The sequence below is a fragment of the Cydia strobilella genome, chromosome 5 (assembly GCF_947568885.1).
Source record: "Cydia strobilella chromosome 5, ilCydStro3.1, whole genome shotgun sequence".
In the NCBI taxonomy this organism is placed as follows: domain Eukaryota; kingdom Metazoa; phylum Arthropoda; class Insecta; order Lepidoptera; family Tortricidae; genus Cydia; species Cydia strobilella.
The window spans coordinates 9220762-9246719 of record NC_086045.1 but is presented as its reverse complement, the minus strand read 5'-3'; the positions used below and the strand labels follow the sequence as shown (position 1 = coordinate 9246719).

General features: G+C 39.1%; 3 protein-coding genes across 7 annotated transcripts in view; 1 reads left to right on the top strand and 2 right to left on the bottom strand.

The window, feature by feature from the left end:
- The window catches only part of LOC134741701 (troponin I), a 443517-nt gene that overhangs the window by 316858 nt on the left and 100701 nt on the right, over positions 1 to 25958 (bottom strand). The window lies entirely within an intron of this gene.
- On the top strand, positions 133 to 19642 carry LOC134741672 (high mobility group protein DSP1). 3 transcript variants are annotated; one of them, XM_063674538.1, is made up of 6 exons: positions 133 to 311; positions 9388 to 9879; positions 10374 to 10598; positions 11211 to 11374; positions 13341 to 13515; positions 15125 to 19642. In XM_063674538.1, exons 2-6 carry the CDS (start codon positions 9607 to 9609, stop codon positions 15224 to 15226), a joined length of 939 nt encoding a protein of 312 aa, XP_063530608.1. In that variant the 5' UTR covers positions 133 to 311; positions 9388 to 9606; the 3' UTR covers positions 15227 to 19642. The 3 variants fall into 3 exon arrangements, with proteins under 3 accessions (XP_063530608.1, XP_063530606.1, XP_063530607.1); XM_063674536.1 differs by lacking the exon at positions 133 to 311 and adding an exon at positions 6598 to 7314; XM_063674537.1 differs by lacking the exon at positions 133 to 311 and adding an exon at positions 8302 to 8419.
- LOC134741652 (protein O-mannosyl-transferase Tmtc3) overlaps positions 19897 to 25958 on the bottom strand; it is a 173400-nt gene continuing 167338 nt past the window's right edge. Inside the window, exons 8-13 of one of the 2 annotated variants that reach the window (XM_063674509.1) lie at positions 25505 to 25768; positions 24744 to 25229; positions 23991 to 24177; positions 22908 to 23188; positions 21640 to 21804; positions 19897 to 21564 (exon numbers count right to left, since the gene is read on the bottom strand). In XM_063674509.1, coding sequence (XP_063530579.1) covers positions 21499 to 21564; positions 21640 to 21804; positions 22908 to 23188; positions 23991 to 24177; positions 24744 to 25229; positions 25505 to 25768 — 1449 coding nt within the window. In that variant the 3' untranslated portion in view covers positions 19897 to 21498. Of the gene's footprint in view, positions 21805 to 22907; positions 23189 to 23990; positions 24178 to 24743; positions 25230 to 25504; positions 25769 to 25958 lie in introns of both variants that reach the window. The other variant, XM_063674508.1, reaches the window with a different exon arrangement.

Here is a 25958-nt window from a genome sequence, read left to right as displayed (position 1 = left end):
AAATTAGTCTTTCTGTCTTCACCGGCTTACGAAATGACCGCTTGCTGGAAAACAAATCGTTCGTATTGTGCGTGAATGTGTGCATAGATGCAATGTCAGTCGACGTAGCTATATTTATGTAACTATAAACAAAAAATAAAGCCAACGCCGCCTACGTGATTGGCTGCAGCGTGGCGGGATATTTAATTTTGACCAATCAGACTGAATTGCCGCTGACATTGTCTGCTCATGTATTCACTTACGACAAACGCGAAGTTCTCTACGTAATAAGCGCTGAAATCGTGTGCTCGTTCGTAATATACACATACTTGGTGAGTTTTTCTATTTTTTAATTTTAATAACGTTATTTTCATTAAACGTTAAAAAGTTGTGGTCACGGTGGTAGTGTGTAATGTCTACGATGTAATAATGTCGGATTCTGAGCGATATTTATAGTTCTACATTCTAATTTTGTAAGCAAATGGCTGCCGAAGTAAAGTGACACTATATCTATGACAGCTCCGTAGGTAAGTCTATGCGTCAATGTGTTGTGTTTGACATATATTATGACCTATTATTGTGCATGCAAGGGTTTATGTGGCGACCCAGGCGGTTATATATATATTAAGCAAAATATTTGTTTACAAATATCTTATTAAATTCTAATTGCTTTAAATAAATAATATACAAATATTTTACCAATTATAATTATGTTTCGGCGTTATAGCTAAAAGGAACAGTATTACATTATTTTAATCATAGATACAAGAATTCAAGTTCTCAGCACGAGATTTCGCCTGATATAAACAAAATATACAATGACCTTGAATCACCAACACTCGTTCAATAGTTTTTAGCATCGTATTTGTTTTACCATAAGTACCATAACACATTTTGATTGAAAATATTAATATTATTTGATAAGCAAGCGTGCATGTTAGGACAACTGATGTTGCCTCATATCACGTAGTCATTCAAATAATGTAATAGCTGAGTAGAAGAGATTTCGCGTCGTCACCACCCGGTTGCTTAGAAAGTTTCGGCAAAGGTTGCTGTGACACTTTTAGGCTTCATTTGATGACCCCTTTGACGACAATATTGTGCATCTAAATTAGACATCTCTCTTTATTACTATGGTGTAGTATGTCAGGTGTGTGTGATTGTGTGGTTGAGTAATACATAGCATACATATAAAAAATAATAGGGTAAAAAAACCACACTTGCCACTGGGAAAAATTAAGTCTTAGTTCAGCTATGTCCTGCTTAGGCGCCATGCATTTATTACGTAAGATGATTTTAGCCAGTTTTTGACTCCCTCCCGCCCCTATGTAAGAATAAATGAGAATAGGCTAACCCGCTCCCCCTGTTTCATATTTATTACGTAAGAATCTAAAGGAAAAAGTGAATACGCCCTTGGTTTGTTTTAATTTTATTTATTTATTTTTTCTTTATTGCACAAACGAAAATACAATCGTACAAAAGGCGGACTTAATGCTATGAGGCATTCTCTACCAGTCAACCTTCGGGCATAGCAGAGAATTTGTAGGCGGTGCAACATAGTGATTACATATATACAAGTATAGTTAAATAATGCATAGGCATAGACATACACACATATCTGTATATATAATATTCATATAAATACATACAATATACATACATACAAATACATAAGATATCAGATGAAACTTTCAAAACAGAAACACTAAGAATTCATCGTTCTGCCAGCAAAGTACTCGCGTAAGGATTTTTTAAATGCAAATCTATTCGGACACTGTCTAATTTTAACAGGGAGACTATTCCAAAGGCGAGCTGCCTGAATAGAGAAAGAATAGGACATGAAATCTGTTCGGTGAGATGGTATGGACAAAGAGAGGTTGCCAGTAGAGCGAAGTTGACGGACACGAGAAACACCATAGTAGTTGAAGAAAGATTTAAGATATTCGGGATAAAGATTTTATTTATCAGAGAATCAATTTTAACCCTACAGTGTTATGCATGACTTTTTTATTTTGAGAAATAAAATTATATGTGATAAATACATGTGTTTAGTGTTTACTTTTAGGGGAAATAATAGTAATAATATACAACGCATATTTTGGAAAAAAGTTTTTATCTGTGTTCCATATGTGGAACTTCATGCATTGAGGTTCAGAGTATATACATACAGAAATATATGGCACATTTTCGTTTTTACATGTTCCGTTTCTTTTTGTAATGCTATCAACAGTTTTGATGGTTGTAGATTACTTTGTAGTGGCTTTTAAGCTAACTTGCGTGATGTTTTTGACGAGATTTCTGTATTTTTATCCGATCGGATCGTTTCTCACTTGTCTTGTATAAGCAATATGAACTTTAATGCATGGTGTATTTGGTGTACCATATCGGGAACGATTGAAAAATATTGCTTGACGTTATCTAAACATCTCAATACTGCAAAATTAAACTTACCTTTCAAGAATGCACAGTTTAACAGTTACCATAATTATATATATTTTTCTTGTTATTTAACTTTAAAATGATTTTTTTATCGCACTTCGAAAGTTGTCAAAACAGATTTCACCACCGACTACCGAAATTTAATCGATCGGTCGGTCCATACCTTGGACATTTACTGCTGCCTAGTGGCAACACGCCTAACTATTATAGTAGCCTTGTGTCAAGTAACCTTAGAATTATAACAGATGTCGCTGCCTACCTGATTTTTGACACAATTCGCACATATTTCGGTTGTGCCATATGTGGAACAGTATGCATTGTAGGGTTAAGGTCGTTAAGGAACGTTTATTTGTACCTATTATGTAGGTACTAGTACTAGTCCGGACCCGGATATGTCCTTAAACTACGTCCAAAAGAGAGGTATGGGCACTGTGAATGACATCTCGCTTTGTGTGGTAGGGCACAGGACAGCGGATGTCATTCCAAATCTAGAGCAGAGCCCAACTGGGGAAGTACCTCCACCTTACAGAAAACCGCAGCCAAATAACACTAGACCCTACTCATAGTGTTGTGTTCCTGCCGGTAAGTAAGGTTGCCAGAGCTCAACGAGGGAGAGGAGTGTTAGGGTCGGCAACGCGCGTGTAATATCTCCGGTGTTGCAGGCGTCCATAGGCTACGGTAACTGCTTACCATCAGGCGGGCCGTATGCTTGATTGCCACCGACGTGGTATAAAAAAAAAGTTAATTTTGGTTTTATTGTAGTTTTTCTTTATAATTCATCTTTAGGCAAAAAAACATACAAGATTTTGATCAGTTCGCGTACCTAAGAACTATCAAGACTCCGTCGCACCTTGTAAGAAAAAATAGGATATGATCGACCCCCTCCCCCCTAAATCTTCTTACGTAATAAATGAATGGCGCCATAATATTTGTTTGATGTTTGGATGACATGTATTTGACTATTTACTGGAAATACTTCATTCGAATCATGTTAATATATTTAAATATAAAAAAAACTATTAAAAAGAAGAATATTGCCATATGAAATCAATCTATAACAATATATATGCAAAACTTGATAGGGCCTTAGCCCCTTAGGACTATTGACTCAAATGCCACGGGCCCCTGGCCCCACGGGGATCAAATTTGACCGAATGAGTGAGTAAGGATTCTATTGTCTCCATTTGATGAATTTTCCACGGGTCTCAGTTGGCAGTTTCACTTATGCCACTAGTATTGATAGGTATTATTAATAAGTGAAACTTATTCTATCGCCCCAAATTTTTTGGGATGTCTTTATCATGTCGCGTGATGCATTACAGCATTAGTAAAATTCTACTTTATTCCTAGTACTTAGAGTTCATAGTCTTTAAAATAAGCATACGACTTTTTGTTTATGAAAATCACGGACACGATGAAGAAAAACGACATATGACACGGTATGGAAGCAGGGCCTAATATATAAGCTGATGACTGCCGTACTCTGCAGCAAAATTGTTGGCCTAATAAATAATATGCTCAGTAGCCGTGAATTTATCGTGCACCTTGGGGATCATCAAAACACCGTGAGAAAACTTAATAATGGTCTTCCACAGGGATCTGTCTTGGCCCCCCTCTTATTTAACCTCTACACCTACGACATACCAAACACCCAAAGCCGTAAATTTTTGTACGCCGATGACATTGCTATAACATCCCAGCATTGTCGCTTCAAGCACTCAGAAGAAATGTTAAATTTGGACCTAGTACGCTTGAACGACATTTCCGGAACCATCAAAAGTACTCCGGTCCAGTGGCTTCCAACCCTCAGTCATATACCGCCTCCACACTTAAGGAGACGACACCAAGCGCTAGTACGTGAGGCACGGAAGATCTTGATCCACCCCAAACTAGCTGCCCACGCTGAATTTGAGAACCCTCCAACACACCGGTTAAAATCTCGACACCCTCCTCACCGAACTGCAAGAAACCTCATGAAAGAAAACTTTAATATCTCGGACAAATGGGAAGAGGAATGGAACGATAAACCCCCCCCCCCCCCGAAAGGATTGGGAATAATGGGATTACTATCAGCCCTACTGTAAAACCACCTGGTTTCTCATTGCCTAGAAAAGAATGGTGCCAACTGAATAGGTTGAGAACCAGCTGCGGTCGCTCACGAGCATTCCTGCACAAATGTGGATGGATAGAGTCTCCAGAGTGCGATTGCGGGGCTCCTGTGCAGGACATCGAGCACATCATTCAGTACTGCCCACTTAGCAAATACGACGGAAACCCTGCAGACTTGTTTACCCTCGACAATGACGTAATCAAATGGATACAGAACCTTAGAATATCCTTATAAACGACTGAACAATTATGTCATACGAATAAATAAATAACGGACACGATACTTAATTCGATATGGCTGGTATTTGCTTATAATTTCATACACAATTTTAAGGACAGTAAACCTTATTAACCTTAAATACGGTGGGCTTCTGTCAAATTCAAATTGAGTCAAAATACATAAAGAATAATAGGTATGTAATGTACGTTAATAAAATTCTACTTTAATTCTTGTAGTTAGAGTTCATAGTCTTTTGTCATTATTCTTTATGTTTATCTAAAATATTCGATATTCTAAATGTGGAAAAACATTCGCTATTAAATCAAATATACAATTATACATCACAATAACAAATTACTCTTACTCTAAACTATATTATCCTAGAAACTAACACTAATAATAATAAGTCACATTTCAGCCGTCCCGAAAATCGTCCCGCGACTCCCCCCGATGCAAAGGTGCCCATGACGCTCGCCGCGTTGCCACGTTGAACCGCGATGGACAATCTTCGCTATTTAGATTCTATTGTACTGTGAATAGCAAATAGTCACCCTGGCAGTTGTACTTTGCAACTGTTGTTTATTGTCAAACAAAAGTGAATGTCGTAAACAGATATAAGCTTTCTTTCTCTATTAATTTTAAAGTGTTATCGAATAAAAACGGAGCAAGCATTAAACACGGGAATGATTCAAATAGGGAAGTTAGCCTCCTAATATTAAAACCCCTGGAGGCTTAAAATTTTAGTATTGCTCAAGGCAATTATTATTTTGTTCACGACAATCATGTCTGATGACATTCTGCAAAAAATAGTGCGATTTGATTCCGCTAAAGGCACGTGGGAGGAACTAGAGCGCATCTATGGAGGTACCTGCTTAAACAAGAGATAAGAGCTATGCCTGAAATTCTTCAGCTACAAGATGGACTCGAATCATGACATTATTACTCATGTGTTAATTTTAAAGAATTTCTGGAGCAAACTGTGTACGGAGCTACAGAGCGTGGCGTGGCGATATTATCCGAAATTCTCCTAATGTGATACCTATATATTGCAAAGAAAATGGATATAGTCAGAAGATGCAAGCGGTGGATTCAACCTACTTGGTACTTACACCTGCTCTTATTGGTTACTATCTTTGTATGACAAATTGAAAGCAATAAAAATACTTACTTTACTATCATGTTTTTGTTATTTTCATTCCACTCTTTAAAACCTTTAAATTTCAGTTAAATGCCTACAATCCGAAAAAAGTTTCACTTGGATCGTGGTTTCCTAAAACCACACAATATTTTTTTTATAGTACAGTAATATGCGACGGCAGCGCAAACTATTGCTGAAGTCATCCTCGATATAGCTCATCCAAAAGTTAAAGCTATATTGCTTTGTTAATGAATCTCTTTTTGACTTTGACGAATGATTTTACATTATTAATTGGACTCTTATGCAAACTGGTTATGTAATGTTGATACTGTATCCATTGTATCCAACATTAGCCTTTCCATTTGTGACTCATAATAATATCCTTTGTTTAGGTATGTTCACTGTATACATAAAATCTAGCTCCAAGTCTGAAAATGCATTTCATTCTTACAATTTATGAAGTCTTAACTTATACTGGACTGGAGTATATATGTAATTATAATGACGTAAATAAAAACAAAAGGACTTCAGTACCAACGCGGATCGCCGTGGCTGCGCTAATCGTCTTATTGACCGGTTACTGGACGAGCTTCGTTGCCACTTCGTGCGCAGTCGGTCTCTCTTCGTGTATATTCCAATGTTTTCAGTGTAGCCGCTGCGCGTTGGGGGCGCCAGTGTGCACTTGTTTAGCGTCTCGTTATGCGACGTTGCCAACTGTATTGACTTAAAGTACGAAGGAACGAAGACAAAACGTACGCGCGTGGATTGTATGTAGAATTTAAAGCCGGCAGCTTTTTGATTAAAGATCACGCAAGAATTTGCTAAATATTACTGCTAAACATTGTAAATGGACTTATATTCTATGTGATACTCATGGCAATATTGAGTTTTTGTGATAATCAAGGTTTTCTGTTAAAAGTGAGAGTGAATTCACTAAAAACATAAGACCCTTTTGGCAACGAATTTGTGTGAAGTATAAGTACAAGGATTTATATATTAAGAAAGGGACATGGTTGGTAGAATTTCAAGAACATAATAATCATTTTGAAGCCGCAAGGAAGGATAAAGAAACTGGTCAGCCTAAAGCGGCAATTGTAAAATGGGGGATCGGGGCGCGACGGGGGGCGCTTGGGGTGCGCGCGATGAGGCCTCGTGGTGGCCTGGAAGCGCAGGGGATCTACAGCAGCAGCAACAACAGCAACAACAACAAATAAATGAGGAAATTGCACGAAGCACAGCTGCTGCAACGCATCAGTTATACACATATAAAATGACTGGAGGTTTTCCAAATAATGGCGGTGATAACTCTACATCTAGTTACGATTACCGCCTTGTATCTGGCTCTAATAACAGAGAAGAATCTCCTCAGCAGTCTTGGTGGTATGCATCAGGATCAGTTGATTCTCACCAACAGGCGTCGTCTCCGGCGGTAAATAATCTTCATTTATTTTACTGTTTTGCTTTGTGTTAAGACTGATTTTTGAAAATCTACAAACCAATTTATTATACTCTAAGTTTGTGTAAATATTATAAACGAATGTATTTATATAAATAAAATAAATAGTTTTTTCTCGGCATCAAATACCAAAATAACGAGTGTTTGACGGAAAAGCATACTATGAGGACATTGAGGATGGAATGTTTAAGAAAAAAATAAAGTAGTATTCGTAATGTAATAATTCATTATTAACAATATTGTTCTATTACAAAACACGAAGGCAGTGAAGGCACTAACTTGTAGGTAACCCGTATTTGTTGTGATCTTGTGATTATTGTTGCAAGTGGCATTGAAAACACACGTAGGGACTGGTTTAACGTAAGTGCATTATTAATGCATTGCCCTTTTTAGCATTATGAACAGCCGCAGATGTAAATTTTATTTCATTTTAAATATTATAATATTATAGGTACGTATTAGATAAGTATTTGGTGGAGAAACTTAGAATTTGACGAGATATACCGCATAAGCCGTACGTACCTTTCTTCGCTTCCATTTGAACAAGAATTAACTAGGTACCCAATCTAAAATGAATATTCTTGTAAAAACTAATTACATTCAGTCACTATTTATAGAGCTACAGTTTTTACAGGTGTTATTTAATTTTACTATCCATTCCCCTAATATCCATTTATTGCATCATTCATTTAATTTCATTCACTCACAAAACACATTTTGCACTTACGGTAATTTTCATTTTATATGTCGACTGTTAGGCTGGCCACAGACGTACGGAAACCGAATGAAAATTTTGTGCGTGTATGGTTAGCCTTAATGTATTTTTTTTTCAATACTTTATATATGACACTGACACTCGTGACAGCTTGCCGATCAAACCTAATATCCTATCTATAGCCTCCAAATCCGAATTTCCGAAAGCCGAGCAGTGGACTTAAAAATTATTTGAGTAGGTACCCGCTAAATTAATTTTTCAATTCTTAATTGGATTCAAGTAACGGCAAAGGTGTATAAGGTGGTGTGTGATATGGAAAATAGTCGATCCATTACGTGTGTTCATTTGATAATTAGTACAATGGTATGTGTATTTGTATTTTACGACATTGATATCCCTCTAACAGTTGAGTAGTTTCATGAGTTTCAGCATTTTTTAATTCTTATCATAAGTAACATAACTTACCTAATAGAATTTTTACTATAACATCGTGTCTAGTGTGTTTTGTGTTAATAATATCTTTGTTAGTAATTAATTTACTATTTCATGAAGTATCGAATGAATGCGAGGATTATAGGAATTTCGGTATCAGGCGGTAGGACATTAGGTATTTTAATTTATAGGTTAGAACCGACGTAGGTTTCTTAGGACGAATCTTCGAAAATACCAACGTTTTCAAAACCGCAAATGGAAAAAAATCTTTAGAGTAGGGCTCCATCTACAAATGTGAAATAAAAAGCTTCAGGTGTCTCATACTCCCGGTGGGCCCGGTAACAGAACCTTACAAATTTCAACTGTCTAGCTATCACGGTTTATGAGATACAGCCTGGTGACAGACGGACAGCGGAGTCTTACTAATAGGGTCCCGTTTTTACCCTTTGGGTACGGAACCCTAAAAAACTACATAGAATGTTACTACTATAACCTGACTTTCAAACGAATGCTCTACAAGCACCTGCTAGATACGGTCTAGTGGGACCCCCCCCCCTCCCCACTTCCCCGCACATGCAAATATATATTTATGTATATTATATAATAAATTTGTATATGTATTTATATTGTTTATTTATGTAGTTTATAAAGGTATTATAGTATATAAATATAGCTAGTTTGTATATTGGCGTTAGTACTAGAATTTATATTTAGAAATATTTTTTTTCGCATTGCACTGCACCCACCTTAACTAATTTCTGTTTGGCCCAGCGGTTGATTGGTAGAGAATGCCTCAAGGCATTAAGTCCGCCTTTTGTACTTGTTCTTGTGAAATAAAGTTTAAAATAAATAATAAATAAATAAATATTGTTGAATTATGTATTTTTTCATTGTTACAGTCCCAGAACCAGTCAAGTCCAGATCCGGAGCAAGGCACACAGCAGGCAAATGGTATTCAGAACCATCAGTCGCAGGAGCAGAACCAGGCCATACAACAGCAGGGCCAGATACAGCAGCTCATCCAACTGAACTTGAGGAAGGAGTTGCAGCAAGCACACACTTTGCAGCAAACCTTGCAACAGCAGCCGCAGCAAAATCAACAGCAAACATTGCAGCAGATGCTGCAACAACAACAACAACAACAGCAGCAGCAGCAGCAACAACAACAGCAGCAGCAACAGCATCAACAACAGCAGCAACAGCTGCAACAGAGTTTACAGCAGACATTGAGCCAAGCTCAAGCGCAGGCCCTTGTACAAGCGCAAGCTGTGTTGCAGCAACAAGTTGCCCAGACATTGCAGCAACAGCAGCAAACACTGCAGGATCACTTGCAGGCTGTACAGCAACAACAAATACAGGCTGCATTGCAACAACAATCTGCAACATTACAAGTATGATGGTTTGAAAAATCATATTACTATTTGATAAAACACTTTGATCATAACACATGATATGGCACCAACAAGCGTCAATTTTGGTGCCCATTCTGCCTGTGATAAGCTATCAGGAAATCTTTCCCTAGCAGGGAAGGAAACCAACTGTCTGACTTTACTTGCCGTCTGTTTTTGATCAAGTGTGAAATGCATGGTAGACAAATTGGAAGTGATAACAACCATGGGCTCGTTTTACATGCTTTTATTTACTTTCACTTGTCCTGTTGTGATGTAATCAAATCTTGCAAACGAAATTAGACCCTTCCCTTTACTCAATGGAGCTGACACTTCACATACTTATTTCTTATAGAAGTTTGGTAACGGTGCAATATTATTTGTTAGAATTCTCTATTTTAGTATTACATGGCTGTTGAGTGAAAAGTACAGTCAGCGATAAAAGCTTATATCAAAAATGAAATTTTTGACAAAAAACTTTTTTTTGTATTTGCCAGGAACTGCAGCAGCAAGCCCAACAGCAACAGCAGGCGTTAATAGCGCAGTCCGCGAACAAGACCGCCGCGAAAATGCCGCGCGCACGCGCGTACAACAAGCCGCGCGGTCGCATGACCGCGTACGCCTTCTTCGTGCAAACCTGTCGCGAGGAACATAAGAAGAAGCACCCTGATGAGAATGTTGTGTTCGCTGCCTTCTCAAAGAAGTGTGCCGAGCGATGGAATGTAAGTATTTTAGCTGTACACATTCTTAATGTAGATCTGAAGTGAGGAGCATAAGAAGACACACCCTTATGGGAATGTTGTGTTTGCTGCCGTCTCGAAGAAGTTTGCGAAGTGATGGAATGTAACTAATTTAGCTGTTCTAAGTACACATTCTTCATGTAGACCTGAAGTGAGGAGCATAAGAAAAAACACCCTGATAAGAATGTTGTGTTTGCTGCCCTCTCCAAGAAGTGCGCGGACCAATGGAATGTAAGTATTTTAACTGTAATTGGACCTGACAGGGCGAGAGCTCTTTCGGAACTTTCAGTGGGAGTAACAGAGAAAGCGCTATTATTCTTTGTCCTTTTCATAGTCTCAATTTTCATTTCTGCATACTTCTAAAAAGTCCCAAGTGCCACGTCAAATCGGTAGACGTATTGTTGTTCTCCACTATGGCTTGGTGGGCAACAATAAACCCTACTAAATTACTTAGGTTGTTTTGAATGTTTTCAGGACTGTTTAAACGTGTTTTTAATTTCGTCGCAATGCGTATGTTCTGTGCCTCACGGGCGCACGCATTGCGGCAACTCTATAGTATACTTGCTTTGAGTAACATTCAATTTTCCTTGGCAGACGATGTCAGAAAAGGAGAAGCAGAGGTTCCACGAGATGGCAGAGGGGGACAAGAGGCGGTACGACCTGGAGATGCAGAGCTACGTACCGCCGAAGGACGTGAAGATCGGCCGCGGGCGCCGCCGCCAGCAGTACAAGGACCCCAACGCGCCGAAGCGATCGCTGTGAGTTTATGGTCACGTCACTTATTGCTATCGATAATCACATTTTATTGTAGGGGGAATCCGGGAGACTTGCCCAGGTGGGAGACATAAACCATTTGATTAAAAATAGCGCCAAATACCTATATAGAACATCATTTATTTTTTCCCCTTCCCCCCCTTGCTTTAACTTTTGACTTATGGGTCCAAAAAATATAATTTTTTTTTGTAGAAATAGAGCTTAATAAAGACATTAAATGGAAACTATAGCGAACGTGTTCGGTTTATAGCCGGTTTTGAGTTATCGCAAAAAGTTACCTTCATAGTAAAAAGGCGTACTGTCACAGTTAAACTTTATATTACGGACATAAATTTTTTTATTTACATTATTCATATAAATTAAGTAAAATGTATGATAAAAATTGCTTATTTTACTCATTCAATTGTTTTTATAAATTTCTCCTTAACAGTTTCATTGGCTAAATGATATTGTCAGTTTTAGAACGAAAAAGTAACAAATTCAAAAGTAAGAGGCAATCCTGCTGATTTTTATACTTTAATTACCGAATCATTTTAAAATTGCTGCAGTTTCCTAAAATATGTGGTTTTTTTTTCATAAATATTGCAATATAATGTTTTTCGCTATGAATTATTATGTCCGGACATGCAGGATCCGATTGAAAGTAGATAAGTTCCAAGGAAAAAAATGATGGCCATACGTCTATTACTTTAATGAAGTATTGACTATGCAAATTGGTTTTGTCTTTTTGCTTTCCTCGTATTTGATATGAAAAGTAGATTGTTTAACTCGGGGGAAAGGCACCAAGCATCATTTCATCCCTTTGTTAACAATCTTCTACACTAATAGCTCCAGTTTAGCCTATTGAGACGGAAGGGTAACTATGGAACCCTACACTGAGCATGGCCTGACATGCTCTAGGCCGGTTTTATTTAATACGTGGTTCAAGTCTCCTCATTAGGTTCTTGAAGAGTCTGGAATTTTTTAGATTAGATTAGATAGTTTGAGATTTTATCATTATAATTGTTTTACAGGACATCACATATTTAGGGTTCAGTATCTGAAAGGTGACGATTGGAACCTTATTGCTTATTCTGTCCCGCTGTCTGTTAGCGAGCTCTATCTCAAGAATCATTTTAGGCAATTAAAATTTTCTGAGAGTTTTTATGTTGCCGCTATAACAATACATTACGAGTATATTATTTACTTGTTTTACGTGTCTCACTGCTGGACTAAATCCTCCCTTTTTCTTCCATGTGTCCCTATCCCATGAAGTATCCACCAGTCTTTGTTAAAGGCGTTAAGCTCGTCCCGCCATCTCCGAAGAGGTCTATCGAGACGCCTTGCAAGTAATAATAAACATAAATAAATAAATATATAGATGCCGAAGGCGGCGTGCTTGGACACGGCGCGTATAGTACGTTGGTTCCTCCCTCTGTGGCCCTGGCCAGCGACAGCTTGGGCCCTGCCCTGCTGCTGCTATGCTAGGTTAGGTTTTTTATCATGTGTTTATATAAGAATACATATTTTTTATTGTTTTCTAAGTGTTTTTATATTTGACTTGTATATTCATGCTAGCTTTTGCCCGCTACTTCGTCTTCGTGGAGTTAGTAATTTGGGTAGCTTATTGTTTATCCAATCTGCTTTTTATCGATTGGGTCGATTCCCCATTTCCACTTCCACCCCCCTTTTTCACCCCCTTAAGGATGACTTCTGGGATAAAAATTACAATATGTCTTTCCCTGGGACTCAAACTATGTCTATACTAAATTTCAACTAAATCGGTTCAGCGGTTTAAGCGTGAAGAGGTAACAGACAGACTGACAGAGACACTTTCCCATGTGTAATATTAGTATGGATTGTAAAAAAACCTAAAGCAAGAATCTAAAAAAAAAATGAATAGAGGGTAGGGGGGGGGGGGGGGGTTAAAGAGTTATTGTGGTATCGCTACTGAAGTTGCCGGTCCAACAGGTCGGCGTTCTTCTGGTTCTGCAACGACGAGCGCTCGAAGGTGAAGGCGAACAACCCCGAGTACTCGATGGGCGACATCGCCAAGGAGCTCGGCCGGCGCTGGGCCGCCGCCGAACCCGAGACCAAGTCCAAGTACGAGGCGCTCTCCGAGCAGGACAAGGCGAGATATGACAGGGTAAGCTGATCGACTTACTGTAAAGGGAAAAAATAATATAACATTTATTGCAAAATACCACACCAATACAAAATTTAAACACTAAAATATTAGTGCCAGTGGAGTGAGGAGTGGCTGCCAACGGACACCATATACCTAACAGTGGTTCATAACCACTCGTTTTTTTTTGCGATTTACCCCCAAACCTTTGGAAGTAAAATAGGTACTTATGACAAACAGTCTACCAGTCTACAAAGAGTTGTTCTGTTTATAAATTCGCGGACCACTACGGGTGTATCCAGAAACCACCGCGCTTTAGACACCGTGTTCAGTTCACGTGTAATAGATGCTGCCAGACGCCTACAAGTAGTAATAAGAATAATATAGCAAATTAACTGTCCAGTTTCGTCGCTCTCATTGTCACGTACCATTTTCCGGGGCTAGACTATTAGTTTAGTCTAATAAGTTGGAGGCTGTGCCACCTTGTAGCTTAGTCTTCACACATTATATCAATTCCACACCATTGCAACACGCTCAACTCGCTTTTGGTTCAGTTTAGTGTACGACGATTGGACGACGCGTAGACCACCCGTCGTACACTATAGTTACATAAATTTTGATAATGGTAACTACTATTAATAATTAATTTTGAGTCAAGTGGCGGTCGAGTTGTAATAGTGTGCTAAATCTTCATTCAGAAACTTATCTTGATATTGGGCCCGTGCTGCCCCCCACAGTTCAGGGACTTTCTATATATAGGGACGCCCGGCTCCAAACAGGGCTGTCGGCGTTCATGCAGCCCTATAAGTTTAAAAACTTTCAATTGGCCACTACAAAGGGCGCTCATAAACTATAGTTTGATTTAATCATCATTTAATGGGACTTCATCATTTAATTGTCTGGCAACTTTAAATAAAATGATCCACTTATAACTATCGTAAAAGTAGACAGTAAAACTTAAAACTACAATATACTTACAATATACGACGATGCAGAATTACCATTAAGTGTACTACTGCACTGCTGACAAATTACATCGATTCCTGTTCAAAGTGAAAGGCACCGATCGATTTGCATTGGAATTTGATCCATATTTCACAAGTAATAGTAACTCATATGGTGTTGCATTTGTTAATTAAAGTTCGTTTACATCCGTCATAAAACGCTGTTTCCTCAAGGATAATGCTAATAATTATGATGATGCTAGTATAATGATACTGGACTATTTTAATGATTTCTGTAGGCCCTACAATATATCCGACTCTGCCCTATAGTTGGCCTTAAATTTTTTGCGTGATACAAGAAATGTGTACACAATTGCACTCATTTCTGTGATCAACTATTATTAAAGCAGCGAAATTACAAAAAAAATATCCTGGTCTCCATATACAATTGCGACGAATTGAACTTATGTAGTATGGAACACCTGTATTTTGTGATGTCTGGATTGCTCACATAACAAAAGTTGCATCACAGTATTGAGTACAGTCGCGTATACATAATACATCTTGTATTGTATCACCTATAAAATTTCACTCCGTAGTTGTGCATTCAGGGTAAAAAAAAGTATAAACACAGTCTTCATTTTCCCTTTGTACTGTTTTCATTTTATTATTTTCATTGTCCGCAGGAGATGACAGCGTACAAAAAGGGGCCACTAGGTTTAGTCCAGGCGCCCCCGCAGGAGGTCGAGGACGTCGGGGACTTCGAGGCCGACGAGGAGTACAAGTGAAGTGTTAGTGACTAGTTGTATCGTACCGAACTGTTCCTTTGCGTATGGTACTGTATGTCGGCCCGGCGCGCTCGCAGCGCAGGAACTTTACAAGTCATATCATTTCCACGAGTATTATATTGTTTACTATATCTTTTTATACTCGATTCGTAAATTTTCTCTTTCACAGTTACACAGTCACAATCAGTTTTCACAGTCTTAGGAAGACTTTCGTTGATGGCTAGTATAATCGTAATCAAATACCCTCCTATAACAATAATATTAAAAAAAAAACTATGGTTAAAAATTAACACGACACTTTCGTTAAGGTGTGACTTTTATGACCTGAATAAAATTAAATATTAGTTTAACTGGACCATAGTTGTTGGTCTAACTTGCTTTTATTACTGTACCTATGTCTAAGAATCGTTTGGATGCTGGATACATGTCATCTGGCAAAATGAATGTCATTGTAAAAGTTCTGCGTTGCGGCAACTTGCGAGCGAACGCTCAGGGCTTTATTGTTTGATTTTGGCAGAATACTCGTGTGGTACCTGTACTGGTTACAGGATGCCAGTATTAATTCACCATTAGGCTAATACTGAATGGCTATGCGTCCAGGTCATTTAAGTGTCTTGACATCGGAGCAAAAATTGATAAAGGACTGTCTCATTTCAAACATAGACAGAGAGAATCATACTATCTTTGTCTTACACTAGTACTAGCACCCAAAAGAAAAGGATGAGTATAGTTTTGTTAGTTCTTATTTGCTGACAGTTTGGTTTGACCAACTATAGCCATCGTGGAGTATAGTTTTGCAAAAGGTGAGATGTCAACAAAACGTAGTGCTTATACTCAAAACTTTTTCTTTCACCAAGTTAGGCCTTTTCCTGACTTAGCATCCAGGAATCGAAATCAGAAAAGTCAGGCAAGCGCCTTACGTTGTCTCCTCCTAGTTATAAAATATAAATACTTATATTCCTTAAGATGGTGGGGTTAGATTCTTAAATTTTACATCAACTTCGGATCACAGCCTAATAAGAATTAGAAGAGATTGTACCCAGTTTTGGTCAAAATTTCTTGCAATACAACAATACTGGTGCGTTCAATACAAGTACTGTAATGTTTAACACAAACAGTAATTAAATAGTTTTTTTGTGTTAGTTACTGCACTTACGCAATGTACTTTCGAATGTAATGTAATTTTTGCTCCGATTTGAAGAGACTTTTTGTGAGATGTAAATTTATAGGTACGGTAAATAAATCTATGTGATAAGGCAGCATATTGTGTGACACGGAAGTTTTCATGTTAATTATTCTAGCTTTTGTTCCAAATCAATTTCATAGACAGTGTACAAATGACAGTAAATTATATTGACTTCTCTATAGGTCTACTTACTTACCTAGGTGGTTGTTTAGAAGTTTTTATGAACTATGGACTGGTTGAAGGATTGCCTGCGTGCGGCTGGTTTGTATTATATTAAGTAAATTCATTACTTTGACTAGATTTAGCCTCTAAACTAAGCTGCCAACCAGAAAAGCACTGCATAACTACTTTACCAAACACCTGAGTTATGTGGTAGACAGTCTGGTAACAGTGTTCGGCAAAATAACCGAAAATGCCATTAAAATCTACAGCCAATTACCGGATAGTTAATATGTCCACGCAATTAAGACGGTGGATGACATATGTGCCTATTACTTACCTGGATGTATAGTTAATATGAATCTATGGTTTTATACTTCAAAGGTTGACCCGGTTTGCCTTCAAACTTTTATACATTACTCGAATATTTTTATACAATCACATGTCACTGTGGTCATGGTCATAAATCAAGATTGATTTCTATGTTTCTTATAATGATTTATATTATATCCAACTCCCACTTTCTGGTAGAGTAGAGGTCTACCCTATGTAGGTACCTTGCCCACGGGGCCAAATTATCTAAACTCACGCACTTGTCAAGTTCGTGTTCACATATTTTTGTCCCTTTGTACGTATCGGTACTTTTTACCTTGACTGTACATTGGAGTTTCATTGAAATTATTAGCAATCTTACTATTAATAGCTTACTTAAGATACTTGTGCTAGCGTTATTAATGATCATGACCACATTCTAGAGAAAGTCATTGTTGTGTAGAGAATACAAACCAATCAAATCAATTTGAAAGGTTATTTGGAAAATAGTTACACGTAAGAAATTGTTTGATCTGTTGGAAAAATCTACATTAATTTAAATCGTTTATTATAGTGATTAAATGGTTATAATACGTTGTGTTTACGTGATATTTCTGTCTCTTATAAAACATGTACTGCTGAGAGGTTTGGTTTATTCATATCGGTAAATAAAAGAATGACCTATCACCGGTCAATCGATTTTATCAACGTCATCTAATGTTAGGAGGAGTTAGTATTACAATGCACTTTATTGTCTTACTGAAGCGAAATACCCTGCGTCCAAATCTACTAGTTTCCCAAAGGCCAGGAGGCCGATTCGAAAGTACTTTTGGTATCTAAATTATGTACTTTTCTTTTTTTTTATGAAGTAGATACGTCTGCGAGCGTTACTCCAAATTTTTAAATTAAAGGAAAAATAAATATTTGATGTACTTTTGTTATCATTCGCGCGTGCATTTCGCTCGCACTTGTCAACACGCGATGATCTCGAAATGTAAGTGTATTGAATTAGCCTCCATGTTTCTGCGTATCTGTATCTGTATTTCATCGTTGATATCGGTTTTCGCCGTCATTGCCTCCATTACGTCCAATAATTCTCTTGTTCTTGGTATTTTGTATTTAGTTAATTTATCACCTAATAGTGCCATTATACTGTATTTGATGAATATAAAACATTTTGTTATTAGAATTTGCTATAGTAACTACATAATAAATAAATTTTATTGTAATGAGTAACATAACAACAAAAATAAAAGTTTTTTGAGTTCATAAACAGTATTAGTTTAGCAAACGTAACGCGAAAATATATAGGCACGGTAACAAACGGAAGTTTACTCTAGTAAATTCTGAATAACTTGTCCTGTCGCTTATGTTAGCGCAACATGGGTTGGCTTTGTTACCCTAATTTCGCCTAAACCTTTCAGATTGGGATGTGGGTCAGATTTTGGGATTATAAAAGTAAATTTTCCGATAGATTTTAAGAATGAAAACCCATCACGGCCGTTGAATCCTTCATCAATATGCACAGTGCAATCATTGAAGACATAATTTTCTTTAAGTATAGGTACCGATACCAGTGCGTTGTTATTAGAACCTTTAGTGTCAATAAGTTATTTGGAGTTTGGTATGAGCCCTTTCCATTGTTTTTGATATGAGTTAATTGTTGATTTTATGTTAACGTTAAATTAAAGGTCAAATTGGAAGGTGTGGCCTTATATTTGCGAGCGTCAAGGCAGAACTTTATTGTATAGTGCCAGGAACAAATGTTTGAATTAAGTAAAAAAGAATTAATTACCTTTGTAAGTTGATAGTTGTATCGTATCGGGACGCGGGTGACTGCGGACATGTGTGAGAATAAAATGTAAATAATTAAATTATATTCCTTTATTATACACTTAGATATATTATTTCTACTAGAACCTGATATTCTGGAGAGTGAAAAGGAAAATTATTTTATGTTCGCAAACATGTTCCAAGTATTAAAATTGTGAAAATAGAGACTGTGTATACCGTGATAGTACTTAATTTATATTGTTGAAGTCTCGAGTTACGCTAGATCGTCCTGTTTTCGCTTGTATACCAGATTAGTTCCAACTTGAACACTGTGAACATGTATTGTTTAAAAAATCTACATTGTTGGAAAATTCCTGGTTCCGTTGAGATGTATCTATTGTGAGATATCACTCTCACTACGTATAAACTTGAAATCTCCAATAGATAACATTTGGATGGAACGTGGAATTAGACCCCAGAGAGAGTAACAGTGGGAAGTAAGTGCAGAAATGTATGGAGCAGTATGTTGTTTTGAGGCGACGCCGCTTGGCACGATTGTGCCTTGGCTCATAAATAATAGGGATTCACTTATGAAATTATTAATTAATTCAGAAATGAATTTCTCGTCCCTAATTTATACGAAAATGATACCAAACTTGACCTGATAGCCATAGGTAGGTAGAAATCAAGAGCGAACTGGACCGCTGCAGCCGCCACTCCCTTTTTAGGGGGTATCCAAGAGTTAATCTCGTGGCTAGGGCATTAGATCAGCTTGGTAGTTTATACGATCCAAGGAGCAATCGTGCCAAGCGAGATCGCCTGAGACAAAAGTGCATACCTACTCAATTACTCACTGCATTTACTTCCCCTACTATTTAAGCAATTCCAGACTAACTATTTGTAAGAGTCCTGTGTGTAAACCCGTGGGCGATATTGTTTTGAATATCGTACAATGTACAAAACAATATAGTTTAACTTTTACACGACACGTTCTTTCATTTCGTTTCTCGAATGTGTACTGTTAAGTTACTTGCCAGTGTTCTTTATTAGGCAGTATGATCCAATATAATTTCCTCCTCTCTTATCTAATTTCTTCTTACGAGTATAACCGATTTTTAGTAGTACAAGGATAAGTTACGAATAGTGGCAAGTGGCTCAACAGTCCTCGATTGTACCTTGTAGGTACTTACCTAATAATATTAGGATTAACGGCATAAAATAGAAAATAAAACACGCTGTAGACTTGTTCGAAACATCATTTTATTTTATAAAAATAAACGTTTTGACGACAAATAGTTTATAATATTGGGGTCCTTACAAATCATTGACACCCTACAGAGTTCCCACCGGAAATGTTTCAAGACATTGTAAAAAATTCAGTTTTTACAAAAGTTACTTTTATCTTAAAACATGAACAACATTACATTTTGCACATCTAAATCTAACAACGGTCGATCACTTCATTTACTCATTACACAGTAACATTTGCCTTTACGAAAATAATTAACCTTAACTAGGACTTTTCTTGCCATTCCTACCACCTCGTCCTGTATCGCACGGTGGACGAGGTGGTAGGAATGGCGATTCGCACCTTATTCTGGCCGCCAAACCGATCGTTAGCAATTCGACCCTTGTTTTATGTTTGGCCAGACCTTAGAAATTTGAATTCCGTATCTTATCATAGCTGCCGCAAAGTAAGCTCTGGCTAAGCTACCCACATGCCGGTTATAAGCCCAAAACTTAGACCGATGTCTAATTATAAAAAATAGCTATTTAACATCTCTGTCTCTGGTTGAATCCTTCGCGTATAGTGAATCAAATTGCGTATTTTTCTATAGATTACATTAAACGCTCTCTACTTCCATCTGTGTAAAAGAAGTCCTATCATTGATCATTTCGCCGTTTTATTATGCAGTTAATATTAAAATTGTTTACAAAAATTGAGACAGAAACTTGTTTATAACTAGGTTTATTTGTATAGCCTTATTAAAATGGGGTGGCTTAATGCGGGGCACATTCATCTAAATGCTACTCCCAGCGTCTATTCCAAGCATAGGTTGTTCAACATATTACAACAATGAATAATTTTAAATCACTTATTCGTAAATGCATAAAAAATGAGTCCAAAATAATATCAAATGCGATTGCATCTTGACTAGACAAAGTCAAATAGATTATAATTGGAATGATACAAATCCCATCTATAAACAGCCTATAAACAGTTATTATAAATCATATCTACGCACAGATACCGTATACCGGGCTAATGACGAAGCTTGTCCAACTTTAAGTACTTATTAACAATATTATAAAGGCGTCGTATGCAAACTAATATTCTATGAGATCAATAAATCACTAATAATAATAGCCAAAATACTGCAATGATTATAATAATTTCGAGTTCGAATACAACGGTGAAATTTAGTAGGGAAAGCATTCCAAATACTGAAGCTGAAACGGTATAACAGAGACGAGACAAATTACGAACGCTTGTCTGCACATAGAGACGTTTCTTTCGGAAATGAGGTGTCTATTTAGTAGACATTTAGTGAAATTTTAGTCTTGTCTGGCAATTTTCGCATTCATTATAACAAAATAGTCATAGGAGAATCCTCTCCGGCCACTAGTGCGCCGACATTAGCGGTCTATTAAATCGACTCGTCCCCTCACAGAGCGATACCGAGAAATACAGATCTTTCCAGGTAGGATTCGGGAGAGACGAAGGCTCGTCATTAGCAAATTTCACATTCAGATCGGAGAGCGGAGCGACTTTTAATTTTCAATACCCTGATCGTCAACGGAACGCCTCTGCACGATGCGCGGACGGCCGGGGGCCGGGGCTCTACTCGGGGTCCGCCTCGTGCGGGTCGGGCGGCTGCTGCGGGATGTAGTTCCAGCGCGCGCGCACCTCGGCGGTGGGGGCGGTGGGGGCGGTGGGGGCAGGCGCATGCGCAGGAGCGGCCTGCAGGCGGCGCGCGCGCACCACGGCGAGGTGGCGCCGGATGTAGTGCTCGTGCGGCGCCAGCGACGCGGCGCGCGCCAGGCACTCCTCGGCCGCGGCCAGCGCGCCGCGCTCCACCGCCACCACGCACAGGTTGTGCAGCGCCTGCACGTTGTCCGCCTCCAGCTCCAGGATGCGCCGGTAGCACTGTACGATACGGTTCATATTATAACGCTTTCGAATGCGGGGTATTCACCGTGTAGATATCTTTTTGGGAGTTCCAGATATTTCAGCACGGTTGCGCGTGCCGTCTTCCCGAAGTGACACGTGCACGTGCATATCCGGCTCCAAAATTGCACGGCTGCTTTATGAATGAATTCGTTCGAAATGTGTCCGTGGAATTTTGCAGCTCGGAATTTTACATGTAAAATTGTAAATACCCCGTACTCGATAGTATTGACCATGTAGCTTATTGAAAGGATTCCAAACAACAAGGGGTGGTGCCTTGTAATACAGTAACTTTATACATGTGCGTTTGCGTCAAATCCGGTAGTTCTGATATTTTGCAGACTTGTTTGTGATGTTGGCTCAATGAATAATCCAAGTTTGAGACTTCGAGCGTAAGACTTTGTCGAAAATCGAAAAAAAACGCGAAAATTTCGTTGTTTTTATTTTAGATTTGGGCCATTATGCCATTTTTAACAGATTATAATAATCGCTGAAAACTAAAAAAACCGGTTTTTTTCGATTTTTGACAGTTGCGTTCGGCGTTCGAAGTCGCAAACTTGCATTATTCATTGAGCCATAAACAAGTCTGCGAAATATCAGAACTACCGGATTAGACGCAAACGAACCCCCTTACAAAAGGCAACAAAGTTACAGGATTATTGTATTAAATAAAGTTTCTGACCTTGAAAAACCGTAAACATTTCTACCCATTCTCTTTCAAAACTAATTGCGATCTGTTTTAGAGGTTTCAGTACCATGCCTTATGCCTTAAACATTGATTTGACCGGTCTAAGCCCTGCAAGTATTGATTGTTTGGATTTCGATGTTCTGAAGGGCCGCACGCGGATCGCCGTTTGCAGTTTACCGACCCCTGAAGTAGTCATACATTTTTATTTTGAAATTGGCGTTTTTCGATAAACAATTGTCATCTCGTCTAGGCTCCCCAGTCTGGATGGTGTCGATGTCGTACGAGCCACTTCAGGAACGGCTCTAGCGAGCGGCGCGCGACCGCACTCAGGAATGGCTCTTTGAGCGGCGAGTGGCGCGCGACAAGTCAGAGTAAAAAGTGAAAACGAACGTACGCTCTCGGCGGCGTCCAGATCCTTGACGGAGTTGATGTAGATATCTCCGAGCAGCACCAACGCCTTGACGTGGTCGGGGTGGTGGCGCACTAGCTGCTTGAGGAAGGGCGCGGCCTCGAGCGGGCGGCGCCGGTCGGCCAGCAGCAGCGCCAGGTTGAACAGCGCGGAGCGGAAGTCGGGCTTCAGGTGCACGGCCGCGCGGAACCACCGCTCCGCGCACTCCGCGTCGCCCTCGTCCATGCACACCATGCCCAGGTTGAAGTGCACGCGCTCGTTCGTGGCTGCGGACAAGTGGGGAATACATTTGTAATGAACTCACAATGTTAACTATTTATTTATTAGTAAGTACATAAACGATATCAATACACGACAGAAAAAGTGATATAGACTAGCTATAGAAAAATCATTTGCGGCTTTTCTAGTTCCTTAACCTGGGTCAGTCTCTGCGGACTGGAAAATAAGGAAAACTGTTGATATAGTTTGGCCAGGGACTGTCTCATTTCAAACAGACAGAGAGAATCATATTGTCATTCTCTTACGCTAATACTATGGCCCAAAAGAAAGGGATGAGCATAGTTTTTTGTTCTTATGTACTGACAAATTGGGTTTGCCCGATTATATTTTGGAGATACGATGGATGGTTTTATTTTGGAACATACTCTTACAAAAGCAAAATTACGCAATCACATATTATTTCTTGACGGCCAATCTTGTACATTGTCGATCTGTGGTAATTGTGGTATAAACAGAAAATATCAAAAAGACGATTTTGTCGCTGACTGTAAGTATCAAGACCATTTTAGCGTAGTAGCACGGGATCTGGCAGCAGCCCTGTGCCAGAAAAAACAAGAATCGAAAGTCAACAGCAACGTCAATCGCATTTGCATGTCATATGCCGTCGGCCAGGATAACAGTAAGAAGGTATTAACTATTTGACAGAAATGAAACCTTTAACTCCATTAACCCGTGGAGCGCCCTATTGACACACGTGTGATGTAGTTAGTATAGGAGTTCCATACTACTGTGATACTGGGGCGCTCCACCGGTTAAAAAAACCATTGTGTTTATATATGGTTGTCTCACAATCCTTGTCGAGCAGTTTGAGCAGGCGCTGGCGCGCCACCTGGCGCAGGTCGGCGGCGCCGAGCTCCTGCAGCAGGATCGCGGAGTTGAGCAGCGCCTGCTCGTGCTCGGGCTCCAGCTCCAGCGCCTTGTCCAGGTACGCCAGCGCTTGCGACGCCTTGCCTTGCTCCAGCAGCACCACGCCGAGCTGGAACATTTCAGGTTTACATCAATCTCGACTTTTAGCCACCTGCAGTCCTACTGACGCGATATGGCACACGTTCATACATAATAACATAATTTATGACAAGTAACAAACCCCTGGGACTTAGAGATTGTGTATGGATGGGAGCTGGGACTTGAGGTTAAACTAGAAATAGCTGTAAAGAAGTGGGCGCAAAAATCAATATTCAAAAACAAAAAATGTATTTTAAAGGTTGTCTGTTGTTATCGCTCTTTAGGCTCCGTTTACCTCTGTCATTATGTATTTGTCTTTTGTATATATTTATTTTCAGTTGGTGCAATAAAGAAGCATTGTATTGTGTATTCATTAAGTCAAGTATTTATTGGTCATATAACTACTGATACGATCTATTGTTAGCCGGGAACCTGAAAACCTAAGCGAACCCTTCTAAATTGACATGCCTCGAGTTACAAACAATATGGCAATTTAAACGATATTGTATTTCAATATATACACAAAAGGCTGGCTAATGGCTACGGCTAATGGTTTTTGGTACATTTACCTTACTAATTAATAACAGATGAACTTACATTGTAATAGATGTCCGGATTGCCGCTGTCATAAAGAAGCGCTTTTTCATACACCTCCTGCGCCTCTTTCGTCCTATTCAATTTTATTAAAATGTCGCCCCTATTGATATACGCCCTAGTGTAGTCCGCCCTCATGCTGATCGCTTGTCTGTACAGCATATCGGCCTCTTCAAGTCTAGTGGCATTCCTGGATATCAAGCTGGCAAGGTTCAGGAACACGCTTAAATGGTTGGGGGCTATTCTGGCCTGGTAGGACTCGCCGGGTTTAGCTTTAGGCAGTAAAGACTTGGCTTTCATATAGGCTTCTTCGGCTTCTTGGTATTTGCCGAGATGGTTGTAGGTGCGGCCGACGTTGATGTGCGCGCCGACGTCGTCCGGCTGGACGCTGACGGCCGTGTTGAAGAACTCCAGGGCTTCCGTGTATCGCCCGTCCGCTTCTAAAGCGTGCCCAACGTTGTTATACAGCTTGGCGTTGTTGCGATTCACCTGGAATGTTTGTTTTTAATTTAATACTCAAAAACCATCATCCTAATCTCGTCGTCAGTCAGGTTCTAAAATATATACAGGTAAGTTTGTGTTAGGTTTTAGCCGTCGCCCTGATAAAGGTTTCAGGAAGTACAAGAGCGAGATATAAATTAAACATTTCGGTTAATTTCAGCGGCCATCTTACGATCCGATGGCACCGGATGCAATTGCGCTGCTCGCAGTTAGCACCTTTTAGACAATAGGTATTTTTTTATTAGTTCACTTCACACACTTACCCTTAACCCCGAAGCGAAAATAGAATATTCAGTCTTCCAATCCCAGTTCCTGACGTAAGTCTTGATACTAAAGGCGAAGAGTATAAATATGAGTGCAGCCACGGCCGTCTTGGCGTGTTTCTTGGCGGCCAGACGCCACCCGTGGGCGACCAGCATGCACCAGCCCATCGAGGGCATGTAGAGGATGCGCTCGGCCACCACAAATCCCACCGGGAAGAAGAGATTAGACGCTGGCAAGAAGGGCAGAACCAGGAGCGCTAGGCCCTGAAATTAAAATTATTTAGCTTTTTCATTGTCTACATCATTTTCAATTTTTGAACATAGCTATCAATTTAAGTTTTAAGATTTACCTACTCCGACTCGACTTCGACTCTCCGAATCCCGAAACGTCGGAAAAATCTTAAAACTTAAATACGCGATTAAGTCCCGTTTTACAATTTAATAATTTAGAACC

Bases quoted from the DNA above. Each gene is read 5' to 3' on its own strand.
- LOC134741672 (XM_063674536.1), top strand. From the start codon at position 6,985: ATGGGGGATCGGGGCGCGACGGGGGGCGCTTGGGGTGCGCGCGATGAG. The intron at 9,880-10,373 runs GTATGATGGTTT...TGTATTTGCCAG, and splicing joins AACAATCTGCAACATTACAA to GAACTGCAGCAGCAAGCCCA. The intron at 13,516-15,124 runs GTAAGCTGATCG...CATTGTCCGCAG, and splicing joins ACAAGGCGAGATATGACAGG to GAGATGACAGCGTACAAAAA.